The following is a 13,015-nucleotide window of genomic DNA, read 5'->3' on the forward strand; positions in this document are numbered from 1 at the left end:
AATAGGGAAGTATATTATCGGGGTTTAGCGAGGTCAGCTGTATGAAGCCATGATATTGTCATCTGTTGCTTCTTCCGGTATACGATGATATTGACTTGTAGATGCTTGCTCCATGAGAGCAGTCCATAAGAACGGTGATCACACCCGAGATCGTCCGGCGAACAGGACACCGTGCGATCTGCTGTCATCAACTAACCGAGCTAGGCTGGAGCTGGCGTATCCCCGCTGGACAGGAACAGAATAGACGCTTTCTTTGTCCAGGGAGGGCTCTGCGCCGTATTCCAGGCAAAATAGACAGTCCCACTAAAACTCCCCTAGGAATTCAAATCCTACCAAATAGCCGGCTTGTTAGTCACATCCCCGTCCAGATATGCTGTATGTCAATCCCAGAGTGGAATTAGCACTAAACACGCAAGGCAAGGGAATGTGCCAATCTGTTTTGTCCATGGATTGTGATTCCCAGCCGCCCGCTCTCTTTCCTTTCCTCTTTGGTATCCTTATTCCTCCCTCCTTTTCGCAATCCCCACTGCTTCGGGTGAAGTCTGACGTTTTGGCTCGTCGAATTAAACGCCCGCTGTCGTGCACGAAGTTAGTTTCTCTTTTTGATTATTTTTTACAATCCTCGGAGGTTGAGTAAAAAAAAAAGCCGGACATTCCAATTCTGCAGGGTCATGAACGTCGCAGAGCCTGTCTTCTTTTTCTGACTCGCTTGACTCGGACTCGCCTGCTCATCTTTTTTGTCGGCTTTTGCATATTATATTAAATCCCCTGATTCGTAGTCAAACTCGGCCCAGGACCCGTCAACCTGCATTCCCATCTCCCCTGCCTGTGGTTTTGTGTATAACAACAAACCTATATCTGTTCTCCACGACGGTAAGGTGTCCGAGTTTTTCGGTTCTCTTCCCCCCTGTGTGTGTCACTTCCTTCCGTGTTTTCTCTTGTTCTCAATAATAACCTTCTTCAGGTTTTCTTTCTTCCTTTTCACTTGGGCCAAGAGCGTAGACGCAATGGAGACTGCACCGTTGGGACCTGCTCCGATCCCGAAGCAGTTTGTGCTCTGCTTTGATGGGACGGGGAACAAGTTTGCTGGTGATGAGTCGGACAGTAATGTCCTCAAGATTTTCCGGGTGAGTTGATATAAGGGACCAACATATATGGAGAAAAAGGCGTTACTGACGTCGATAGATGCTTGACCGCAGCAAGAGTCACCAATTTCACTACTACCAACCGGGTATTGGAACTTATGTCACCTCCAAGTCGTTCTCCCACACCGGGAGATTCCAGCGCATCAAGTCTGCCTACCTGAAAGCCAAGGACTCCGCCGTAGGGTCCTCGTTCGCAGAGCATGTCATGGGCGGATACAAGTTCCTCATGCGTTACTACTCACCTGGCGACGAGATCTACTTTATTGGCTTCAGTCGCGGTTCTTACATTGCCCGTTTCCTCTCTGAAATGCTGGACTGCATCGGCCTGCTCGAAGCCGGAAACGAAGAGCTGACGCGCTTCGCGTGGAAGACCTTTGCCAAGTGGCAGCAGCGGCGAGGCGATACCGAGGAGGACCGCAAGGAGAAGGAGAAGCTGTTCTTGTTCATGAAGGCCTTTCGCGAAACTTTCTCTCGGCCCGTGACCCGCATCAAGTTCATGGGTCTGTTTGACACCGTCAACAGTGTGCCGAGTTTCGAGTCCGCCTGGATGCAACGGAGTAAATTCCCTTACACTGCGCGCAGTTCTGCCAGGGTCATTCGACACGCTGTTGGTATTGACGAGCGTCGCGCCAAGTTCCGCCAGGATTTGATCTCTGGCGCGAAGCCCCAGGCCAAGAAATCAAAATCTAGACACGCTTGGGGAAACTTGCAGCACCATTTGCACCTTGAAAAAAGTCATGAGGACCTGCCGGCCATTGTCGTGAATGATGGCACCAACGGAGCAAGCCAAGCAACGCCTGACCAGCGCAACCACAACGGATCCACATCGATGCGTCGTTCATCATACAACTCGCATGCGGCGAGTAGCCCGAACAACAACGCAGACCATCGGTACCGTGCGCCCGCTACGTATCTCAAGCCCAGGCCCAACCTCGCCATCCCAACGGTGGCGTCCGCAGAGGATCTCGCGTCGGTCAAGAGTGGGCAGTCGGGGTTGTCGTTGCAAATACCCATCGAAGATGATCAAGAGCAGGATATTCAGGAAGTGTGGTTCCCGGGTTGTCACGCCGATATTGGCGGTGGTTGGAAACTGGAAAAAGACGAGAAGTGGCCTCTGAGTCACCCACCACTGGTCTGGATGGTACAAGAGGCCTGGCGCGCAGGGCTCCAGCTCGACCCCCGCAAGGTTAAGCAATTTGAATGCATGGAAGAGTTTGATGGGGAGTTCTCGCCCATACGCGAGAACGGTTGGAACGAGGACACCGAAAACGGTGACGCAGGAGTCAAATTGGCCGGGCCATGCGGCGATGAGAAGGAACGCTCGCCCTCGAGTCGGGATTTTCACGCCGCGCTGCACCTGGGCAGCACCAAGGGTTGGATACATGACTGTCTGTCGTTTGGCAATGGTTTACCCGCTGCCTCTGTTATAATCTGGCGATTGATGGAATATCTCCCCTTCCGACGAATGGACCTGCAACCGGATGGATCTTGGAAGCCCATCAGATGGCCTCTCCCCTGTGGTGAAGTGCGAGATATCCCCTTGGATGCGCAGGTTCATGTCTCTGTCATTCGTCGTATGGAGGCCAATCCCGACTACCGGCCTGGTAATTTGATTGTCGGAGGTGGAGGTCGTGGTGTTAGGAAGGCACCAGAAGAATATGGAATGGGAGACTGGGTTGTCAAGGACCATGAAGGCGATCCAGTCCGACAAGTGTATGTCCGAAAAAGCGTGTCCAAGTGCCAGGAGAATCACCAGTGATGGCCACATTCTTTTTTTTTTTTTCCGTTTTCTTTACTCTTTAATTTCTGTTTTTGGAGTGATCCTGGTTTCCTTTTGTTTTGGTTATATATCCCCGATTCCGAGTTTCCTGGATAGTACCAGTGATAATGTATGTAGGCTCACAATATAATGGATTTTGATGCATGTCAGCAGTCGCTTACTTCCAACCTGATATCCCCAAATGAAGGATTCCAATCCCGGCTCTACCGAGTCTGTATAGTTTAGTCTGCGCGCTGTACTCGTAGAACAAGCTGAACGGTATGCAAGCGACGTGCAGCGCAGCCATTGATCCACTGAGGTAGACGATGGATATTTAGCGAGTATATAAACAGCCATGGTGCCATATTGCTTGCCCAGTCGCCATCATGTGTCTGTCCATAGTGCGAAGTACGTGCTCCGGATTGCATGCATCTGCCGGCCATTCAGCGCAGGATTCACGATGCGACGACAATCTCTCAATGTCTGGCCCGATCCAGACAGGCTCTAACAGCTCCTAACAGCTCCTGACATGAATCATGCATTCTCGCCTCTTCTTTTTTGAAGTCTTGTTGCTGCTGCGCAGTTGGGCGTCGAGCCGTTTCAGCTTCAGCTGGTGGTTCTCTTCTCTCCCACACAGATCGCGGACGGGCGCTCCTTCATCGCCTCCTTTATTTCTCTTGGATTGTTAGTGTTCCTTCGTTTTCTGTGGACTTCTTTTTTATATTCTTGCTTTTTCCCTTTTTCGCCTCTTTATTTCTCGCACATTCGAGAATTTACTCAGGAAGCCCAGAAGAGTCACGCTCTCCGATTCTCGGTTTCGCCGGCCCGTGACTTTCCAGGCAGCGTCGCTTCCAGGACTACTTCCGTCTTTCCTCCTCAAAACAGACTTCTCTGGTCTGCTCACTCAGACCTACCGTTGAGAGTTTCCGGGGGTTCAGGGGAAAAGGGGACTGAAAAGAAGGGGTAAAGCTTTATTTGTGACTATTTTTCTTTCTACGCACTTGCCTCTTTTCGGGATCGTGAAGAAGGGGACAAACACCAAAAAGAAGACTCTGGAATTCTCCTCTGCCCAAGCAATGCAGCCGATCTGAGTTCGAGAAGATCCTCGCGTGGTTCATCCGGAGTTTTTTACTCGCTTCAAAAAACCAAAAAGAATGTCGTCAGAACGATTCATGTCTCCTCCAAGTCCCGTGGAATCCGTCGATTCCTTCGACTCAGGACCAGCAGCCACGACAGCAAACCGAGATACTGCTACGGAGTCGACGGGAAAGACGAAACGGTCCGACGATGTCATGGTAACCTTGTCGCTACCACCCCAGCCAGCGATGACGCCTCGAAGCCGCTCCCCTTTGGCCCGGTCGCATTTCCGTTCTCGTTCGCTGGCCGAGGTTCCGAATATGCCTCCCATGACGCGCGCTTACTCCTCTCCGGGGCTGGATTCCCGGGGTCGATATATTTTTGTGAATGGTCGCGGAGCCCCGATTTCCAACCCACTCGAGAATGGTAAACGGCATCCGTTCTTGCAAGTCGCTACGGGGGATGCTCTTGAGTCTAGGATGGCACCGTTGAAGATATCAGAACCTATTGCAGAGCATGCGGAACTAGATACCGCCATGAATCCATCTTCGCAGACAGACGCAGAGTCGGCTCATGCTGTGTCGCCTGCGATATCCACCCACCATACCTTTCCCCGGATGGGTCGCCGACGGCCTTCGTCCCCGCTTCACTTTCACCCGGGCAATGCTAGTAGCCCCGGTCCTTTTCCTGTCTACTCCTCTTCGCCGGTGATGCTCGGTTCGAAATACAACGAAGCCTTCCCGTCCTATTCCAGTTCGTCCGCGTCGTCCATGCCTTCAACTCCTACGAGCTTGCGTTCTCGCAGCCCCAGTATATCTTCGTTAGAGACGATCCCTGACATTCCGGATGCGGAGGCTGCGGCCAGTGAGGCAGATCAGGTCGCGGCTTTGAAAGCGGCTGCTGACAGGATCGATGACGGAGAGGCGTCGGGCGCAGGAAATAGACGGCGTGGAACATCTGATGCCATGGGGCCTGCTGGTTCATTGATGGGCATGCGGGGAGGTTATGGTGTCAGGGCAGACAAGAGGAAACGGTGGAGTGTCTGTGGTGCTGAACGTCGTCAGGACCTGGATTTGGAAACCATCTGGGAAGATTGAACGATCTACACACTACTGTCTGAAACCTTATGTTGGCAGACCGGTCGAAGAGCACATAGGCAACGACCTGACTCTCACAGACTACGGTGCTGACCACACCACATCGGGGTCTAAACCGGCCCGACCTACTGATACGGAGTGTTTACTACGTGCTCACGGATATGCACTTATCACTTATGCCTTACTTCACCCCGGAGTCAATGCGCATTTGTATCATATGTATTTTGCGTTTGGACTTTCTTGATCTGGCGCTTCAGTTCGGAATTTGCTGATACCCCATATCACTGTCTTATAGACATGTGGATGTCCTGCTGCTGTCCTTTCTTGTCAATTGTTCGATTTTTGTATTTCGACGGCACCGGAGTTTATTTGAGGTTCGCTTGGGGGGGCGCTTGTCGTTTTCTTTTCTTTTTTCTTTTTTATGGATTGGGTATCGATCAAGGCGCATGAGATAGCTCTTGGTTTTGATATAGGCGGGTTCTCCATTCAGCTGCTGATATGGCTTTATCGTGTGTGAAAGTGGATAGCTGTTAGCTTCATTGGCAATGATATTATCATATCTATTACATTTGGCCGGAAACCCTAGACCTGATATCACAGGATATATACTATTAAGAAGGGATTAAGACATTCTATTCTACTCTACTACCTACCCAGCCTCAGGATGACTAGTCGGCCCCTGCTGTTTATTCTGCTGTTTATTCTGCTGTTTATTCCGCTGCGTCACCAACTCGCCCCCAAACATATCATCAGCCTTCGTCCCACTACTTCCACCGCCCTCCAACTTCCTCTTCTTCGCCAACCGTTCCATCTCACTTTCCGACGCACCACTCTCCCCACTCCCACCACCAGCAGCCGGCGTCCCAGCCGCGGTAGCAGCGCCAGACGACGTCGCAGCAGCAGGGATCCGCTTCTGGCCCGCGATATTCGCTTTCTCCGGATTCTGGCAGTGGTATAGTTTCTTTGCGATGCGGCGGAGGGTCTTCATTTGTTCGGGGTCAGTGGAGAGGGGTTTGTATGCGCTTAAGAGGTTTGAGCAGTTGGTTAGGATGGTGAGGAGTTTTGTTCGAAGAGTGGAGAGGGGACTATCGGGATCGGTTGCGGGGGGGCCGCCGATTTTGGTGTCGAGGTAAAATTCAGCGAGGGGTTTGTCGGCGAGGAAGAAGGCGGATAGCCAGATTTGGGACGGGGTGTAGAGGAAGTAAGTGTCTGTCATTTGGGCGGCGGATTTGAGTATCTCGCGGGTTGTGTGGTGCGCGCGGGCGAGGCGGTCGTTGAGGGATTGGGAGGATGAGGCGTTGGGTGCTGGGGGGATTGAGGAGAGGCCTCGTCTGAGGTCTTCTGGTGTTTGTTGCGGTTGGAGGGGGGATGGTTGGCCTAGGCCTTGAGATATGGCTTGGAGTTCCATGATGCCTCCTTCAAGGCCGCGGAAGGGGTGTCGTACATCGAAGGTGAAGCGGAGGCTTTGCATGATGAGAAACTCGGGGGCGATTACGTCTTCCTGTGTCGTGTCGCCGGGGATTCCGGCTGCGAATTGGCGCAGGGACATGTAGTAATTGTCTGTTTTTGTGGCGAGGAAGAGCGCGCAGGCCATGATGGATTTGGGGTGGTAGGTCATGGGGGAGTTGGTGAGGTAGAAGCGGCGTAGGTATTGAATTGCCGTTGCCTGTCGTATGAGTTGTCAGTATCCATTTCTCTAGAGTCCAATTCCCTTGTCCCCTTGTTCTCTCAGATGCGCTTACCCGCACGATTGTTGGCATTGGCGGTTTATACGTCTCCCCCAGCTCCACAGTCTTCTCGCAATAATACCGCACCAATTCCTGCTCCTCCTCCGGTGTCAAGCACTCAATAATCCTCTCCTCCGCTCCCTTGCCATCCGCCTCGCTTCCGGACTGGTTTGCCGTCGGTGTCCCTACCGCGGACGGGGCGGCCGACTGTCGCGCCTCTCGTGCCCTCCGTAGTGCAGCTCGTACTCTCTCGCTGGCAATGGTATTAGTTGTGGCTCGTAGTTGTTTTAGGGAGTCCTCTGTGAAGGACCAGATTCGGAACTGCGATGAGGTACGGTAGATGTCGTCTTCGATCATGATGAGTATGCGATTTGGCTATTGACTCGGGTCTGGCTGTTGATAGGACTCAGTGAAAGTTAATTTTCAGCTAGAGCAAAGCTTCTCAGCAAGCATATAGCGACGAAGGTCAATTATTTCATCTAGTCATGAGAAAGAAAGAGTGGTGGTGGTTGAAAGAGCAAAAATGAAGTCAAGGCCACGTGCTCCGCTCTTATCAGCCTTATCGAAACCAGCTGAAGATCAAGGAAGAGAACTATGTATAGACATTTATATCCTGAATAAAGCCGTAGATAGAACAGCAAAAAGCATCGCCATGCACCATGTATCCCAGTTTGAAGACAAAACAAAAGAAATTCGAGATCATTCATCACGCATCAATCATGACTCTCCCAGAAGCCTTGCAGTGATATCGCCCATTTCCTCTTCGCCCAGCTCATAATCCTCCCCATCAGACCGGTCAATTCCAACGTACTTGAAAGCACCAACGACTCGCTCGACGTCGAATCCCATACTGCAGAACCGGTCAATTAGGTCTTTGTTGTATCCATCATATCTGCAAGGTAATAGATAAGTAAGCATCGCGTCGCAAGAGAAACAGAGACAAGACAGCTCACTTTGCCAGATCGTCCTTTTGTTGTCCCTGCTCCTGTCCCCGAAGAGATTCGCCCGCGCTACCCTCAGCTGCGTTATTTTGCGGAGCTCCTGCATACATCACTGCCCACTGTTGGGCAACGCGCTCAAACTCTTTCGGGTTGTGGAGAAGCATTTTGGCGACTTCTGCGTCTTGAGGGTCCTTGGGCTCGGGTGTGTTGAGCAAGGACTGTAGCGACAAAAGGGAAGATTTAACGGTCAAGACTGGTGACCACGCGCTTGATAGGGTGTCGAGGCAAATCGCGCCCTAGTAGAGGCACCTGTTAGGCATTCCCTCTTGCGATAACTCCAAGGAACCGTGGCACTCACTGTTTGACTGCTAACATTGGGATGCCAGATCTTGGTCTCGAATTTCATAACTGGCGGCTTAAATGGGTATTCAAGAGGGATCCTGATATCAATGTAGTATGTGCCTCCTTCATATGGAGTACCTGGGGGACCAGGGAATGAACCGCGAAGATGGGTGATATCTTCATCACCACCCACAGGTTCCGCCCCGATTTGCGACTGGCTATCCGCGTGGATATCCGCGAGCTCCTTCGTAATGCGACGAGATCTGTGGGAAGCCATTGGGCTAGCTGCGTGCGACTAAGTCGTGAGGTATGTAAGCTTGAGAGGGTGGCGGTTTTAGGGCAGTTCGACTGAGATAGGAATGTTCGATCCGTCGCCGTTGAGATCTCGTCTTCTGATATGGCTATGCGTCAGCATTCCTTGTCCGCAGAGAAGGTGAGATTCCCCAGCATCTAGTGTTCAAAGAATATCCCACTTACTAGTTTAGAACTCGAGATGAGGGGAACGACCACTGTAAGATCGGCGATATTGGAATTTAAGGATAGCGTGGGCTTTGCGAATGATTGCCTATTAGCAAGCACTAGTATTAATAGCTTGTAAACCAGAGCTCAACTTTCAGTAAAATCATATATAAATCAACAGTCCTCGAAAAAGTGACGCAGCAGCAGACCCAAGACATATAGTGAATGCCTGAGGTGTCTATATGACAAAGGCGGTACATCACGTGCAACATACGCTGGACACGGATGGCGACAACAGCTCCAGCTCTCTTCCATCACATCACCTCCTTCGAACACCATCGCTCCATTTCCCAGCAGTGCTGCCTGGAAGTGCGATATAACTGCGCCTAGGGGAGCTCTCTTGTATATCAAACCATTTCCTCAATAATTATTGCAGCTGCATCTTAACGATGGTGTGTGCCCAAGCGTTGCTTTATCGCCTTGTTTTCTCAATGACCTTGCTCTAACATGTTCTGAAAATAGGGTAATCAACAATCGAACATTGGCGGAGGCCCCGGTGGGGACGGAAGAGACGAGAAGGACAAGAAGGTAGGTTCTCTCTAAATCTTTCCGGCAACCTTGATGGTCATGGACAAAGCTGACGCAGCGTCTTGATAGAAGGACAAGCCTAGATACGAGCCCCCTCCTCCCCCGACCACTCGCATCGGACGTAAGAAGAGAAAGGCCGCGGGCCCGAGTACCGCAGCCAAACTTCCCGATATCTACCCAACGTCGCGATGTAAACTACGTTACCTACGGATGCAACGGGTTCATGACCACTTATTGCTCGAGGAAGAATACGTGGAAAACATGGAACGTATGCGCAAAGCCAAGGCGCAAGCAACGCAGGGTCCCGTCAGCCAGGGCGACTTGGATATTATGGATCGGAATGCCGATGAGAGAAGCCGGGTCGATGACATGAGAGGGAGTCCGATGGGTGTCGGTAACCTGGAAGAATTGATTGACGATGACCACGCGATTGTATCGAGCGCAACAGGGCCCGAGTACTACGTGTCTATTATGTCTTTCGTCGACAAGGATCTCCTGGAGCCCGGTGCGAGTATTCTGTTGCATCACAAGACCGTCTCGGTGGTCGGTGTGTTGACCGAGGAATCCGATCCTCTTGTCTCAGTGATGAAGCTCGATAAGGCGCCGACTGAGTCCTACGCAGACATTGGTGGTCTTGAGTCACAGGTACAAGAGGTACGAGAGTCGGTCGAGCTTCCATTGCTTCACCCCGAGTTGTACGAAGAGATGGGTATCAAGCCTCCGAAGGGTGTCATTCTCTACGGTGCTCCGGGTACCGGTAAGACATTGCTGGCCAAGGCAGTGGCCAACCAAACCAGTGCTACTTTCCTTCGTATTGTCGGCAGTGAACTTATCCAGAAGTACCTGGGTGATGGTCCTCGTCTTGTTCGCCAGATTTTCTCGGTCGCTGCTGAGCATTCGCCTTCGATTGTGTTCATTGACGAAATTGATGCGATTGGTACCAAGCGTTACGACTCCAGCTCTGGCGGAGAGCGTGAAATCCAGCGTACTATGCTTGAGCTTCTCAACCAGCTCGATGGTTTCGATGACCGCGGAGACGTCAAGGTCGTTATGGCAACAAACAAGATCGAAACCTTGGATCCTGCATTGATTCGGCCAGGTCGTATTGACCGGAAGATTCTCTTCGAGAACCCCGATCGTAAGTATCCTTGATCACACCTCAGTGAATAGTCTCACTAACAATTCGCAGAAAACACCAAGAAGAAGATCTTCACCCTGCACACTTCGAAGATGTCCCTCGGTGACGACGTCGACCTCGATGAGTTCATCAACCAGAAGGACGATCTCTCCGGTGCCGATATCCGCGCCATTTGCACGGAAGCTGGTCTGATGGCGCTGAGAGAACGCCGGATGAGGGTGCAAATGGACGACTTCCGTGCAGCCAAGGAACGGATTATGAAGACGAAGCAGGATGGCGGTCCTATCGAAGGGTTATACCTGTAGATACGCTCTACACAGGGGCCGTGGTCTAATGGTTGTATTCTAATAACGAAACGAGCCAAACTTATGAATTATCATCTCTCTCGTACTCCGTAGTCGTAGGATGTCTACAGAGTAGCGTTTCCCGATTGAGCAGAATCAAAACCATGTCGTCATCGGCCGAAGATTTTATGCAAACAATGCAAACAATGCAAATATGACGAGCAAAACCAACATCGACCGTCGATGGTTCCTCATCAATTCTAGAACTACAGATTAATGACCATGGATGGCTTTGACGAGGAAACATTCAAACAATTCTTCCCGACCAGCTTCGGGAAGCAAACACGAACTACCAATATAAACGCGCAGATTGACCGCACCAAGCGGTCGGAAGTCTCTGTCAAGCCCGATGGCGATGATACTAAGAAAGAGTTAACTGACAGCGCAGGCGCTGATACTCGAGGAGAATTCGAGACAAGGCCCGAAGAGCAGGAGGCCCGTGATGACGATGACGATGATTCCGACGATAATGACTCGGATGAAGACGACGAGGACGAGTTTCCGATTTCGCATGAGCTTCTTATCAAAACACACGAACGCGCCGTGACAACCATGACCGTAGACCCGTCGGGGTCACGATTGATTACCGGGTCTAATGATTGTTCGATTAAGTTACATGATTTTGCCTCTATGACGCCGACGACCATACGCGCATTCAAGTCTGTCGACCCGTCCGTGAAGAAGCAGTCCGCCGCGCAGGAAACACATGCCGTTCACTACGCAGCGTTTAATCCCATCACCCCGAGTCATGTCATGGTTGTGCCCGCGACGCCGCAGCCGCGAATCCTGGATCGAGATGGCGAGACACTCGTCGAGTTTGTCAAGGGAGATATGTACCTGAGGGATCTTCACAATACAAAGGGTCATATATCGGAGGTGACTAGTGGAGCTTGGAATCCGACAGATTACAATCTCTGTGTTACTGCTGGGACTGACAGCACGGTACGCATATGGGATGCCAACGTTGGGCGATCACAGAAGGAAGTTATCGTGCATAAGTCGAGGGTGGCGGGTTCTGCTGGTCGAAGCAAAATGACTGCTGTCGCATGGGGCTCCCCGAAGCAAGGTGGAAGCAATATCCTTGTCGCTGCGGCTCTTGATGGGAGCTTGTTGATGTGGGGTGGCAATGGGCCATTTAATAGACCCAGTGGGGAAATTAGGGATGCGCACACTCGGGATACATGGACCAGCGGGTTGGATGTCAGCTCAGATGGGCGACTTGTGATCTCCAAGGGCGGCGATGATACCATCAAGCTCTGGGATACCAGGAAGTTCAAGCAACCGGTCACTACCGCCCATCACCCATCCAGCTCTACCCGCTACCCAACATCGAACATCATCTTCTCCCCTACGTCCGCAAATGTACTCACAGGCTCCGAAACGGGCCACCTACACATTCTAAACCCAGCAACTCTAAAACCGGAGCTCGTCACCCCAGTCACTCCAGGCTCACCCTTAATCACCGTCCTCTGGCACGAAAAACTCAACCAAATCCTCACTGGCTCCGCCAACGCCGAAACCCACGTCCTCTACAACCCCAAAACCTCCACAAAGGGCGCCGCAATGGTCATGTCCAAAGCCCCCAAACGCCGGCATGTCGATGACGACCCCAATCTCACCATGGACCTTTCCCAGGGTCTCTCTGGCGAAAACGTTGTCGTCGGATCCAACGGAATCCCGCATTACAGTTCTTCGACTTGGTCCGCTCGACACCCTACTATCGGTCTTACTGCATCGGGAAGACCGAAGGATCCCCGACGGCCGCATTTACCCCTGCAGACGCCGTTTGCCAAGTCGCAGCCTGATGAGAGGCATATCCGGGAGAATATCCCGCTTAGCTCGATGCGGGATGAGGATCCAAGAGAGGCGTTGTTGAAGTATGCGGAGAAGGCTGAGAAGGATCCGATTTTCACGAAGGCGTGGAAGGAGACCCAGCCGAAGACGATTTATCGGGAGGTTAGTGATGATGAGGAGGAGCAGCAGCCTGATAAGAAGAAGGCTAGGCGGTGATATTGTGCGATTGTACAGAGTATTTTCATCTTGGTTTAATGCAAATACTGGATTTTCCAGGCAGGCTTCCGCATTTTGCTCACTGAGCAGATCTGTGAGCGACCTGAGAGGCATTATAAATGGGACAGGGAATTCTGCTCCACTTGCGATTGTATACTAGCTCTCTATCTCTAATTTATCATCACCCTTCACTATTGTCTATCTACATATCATTTTGCCTCTGGCATAGTCTCTTCGTACATCCCCTCTTTCTTCTACAAAGTCAGTGTTTTCTTACAGTAAGTATAGGGACCAACATCCGCGGAGTGGAGGATCATGGGATCCAAATCAGATTGTCCTGATCTGTATTCCCGAGGGTTCCAAGACCATAGTAAGCAGAAATGCAGCG

The 13,015-nt window shown here is 51.4% G+C and overlaps 6 protein-coding genes across 6 annotated transcripts; 4 read left to right on the forward strand and 2 right to left on the reverse strand.

Annotated features, from left to right (window-relative positions):
• Positions 1 to 1,007: 1,007 nt before the first annotated feature.
• ACHE_20322S (T6SS phospholipase effector Tle1-like catalytic domain-containing protein) lies at positions 1,008 to 2,904 on the forward strand (the record flags this gene model as incomplete). The annotated part of the gene is made up of 2 exons (XM_043284612.1): positions 1,008 to 1,127; positions 1,186 to 2,904. The coding sequence occupies 2 exons, from the start codon at positions 1,008 to 1,010 to the stop codon at positions 2,902 to 2,904; spliced, it is 1,839 nt and encodes a 612-aa protein (XP_043133386.1).
• Positions 2,905 to 4,058: 1,154 nt separating this feature from the next.
• On the forward strand, positions 4,059 to 5,078 carry ACHE_20323S (uncharacterized protein; the record flags this gene model as incomplete). The annotated part of the gene is made up of 1 exon (XM_043284613.1): positions 4,059 to 5,078. The coding sequence occupies one exon, from the start codon at positions 4,059 to 4,061 to the stop codon at positions 5,076 to 5,078; it is 1,020 nt and encodes a 339-aa protein (XP_043133387.1).
• Positions 5,079 to 5,727: 649 nt separating this feature from the next.
• On the reverse strand, positions 5,728 to 7,162 carry ACHE_20324A (TFIIH complex kinase subunit CCL1; the record flags this gene model as incomplete). Its single annotated transcript, XM_043284614.1, has 2 exons — positions 5,728 to 6,744; positions 6,821 to 7,162. 2 exons carry the CDS (start codon positions 7,160 to 7,162, stop codon positions 5,728 to 5,730), a joined length of 1,359 nt encoding a protein of 452 aa, XP_043133388.1.
• Positions 7,163 to 7,522: 360 nt separating this feature from the next.
• ACHE_20325A (E2 ubiquitin-conjugating protein UBC1) lies at positions 7,523 to 8,365 on the reverse strand (the record flags this gene model as incomplete). Its single annotated transcript, XM_043284615.1, has 3 exons — positions 7,523 to 7,697; positions 7,759 to 8,042; positions 8,105 to 8,365. 3 exons carry the CDS (start codon positions 8,363 to 8,365, stop codon positions 7,523 to 7,525), a joined length of 720 nt encoding a protein of 239 aa, XP_043133389.1.
• Positions 8,366 to 8,996: 631 nt separating this feature from the next.
• RPT2 (proteasome regulatory particle base subunit RPT2) lies at positions 8,997 to 10,578 on the forward strand (the record flags this gene model as incomplete). Its single annotated transcript, XM_043284616.1, has 4 exons — positions 8,997 to 8,999; positions 9,070 to 9,135; positions 9,205 to 10,273; positions 10,325 to 10,578. The coding sequence occupies 4 exons, from the start codon at positions 8,997 to 8,999 to the stop codon at positions 10,576 to 10,578; spliced, it is 1,392 nt and encodes a 463-aa protein (XP_043133390.1).
• Positions 10,579 to 10,833: 255 nt separating this feature from the next.
• Positions 10,834 to 12,627, forward strand: ACHE_20327S (WD40 repeat domain-containing protein; the record flags this gene model as incomplete). Its single annotated transcript, XM_043284617.1, has 1 exon — positions 10,834 to 12,627. One exon carries the CDS (start codon positions 10,834 to 10,836, stop codon positions 12,625 to 12,627), a length of 1,794 nt encoding a protein of 597 aa, XP_043133391.1.
• Between the last annotated feature and the right edge of the window lie 388 nt (positions 12,628 to 13,015).

This window comes from Aspergillus chevalieri, chromosome 2 (genome assembly GCF_016861735.1).
Source record: "Aspergillus chevalieri M1 DNA, chromosome 2, nearly complete sequence".
Taxonomy (NCBI): domain Eukaryota; kingdom Fungi; phylum Ascomycota; class Eurotiomycetes; order Eurotiales; family Aspergillaceae; genus Aspergillus; species Aspergillus chevalieri.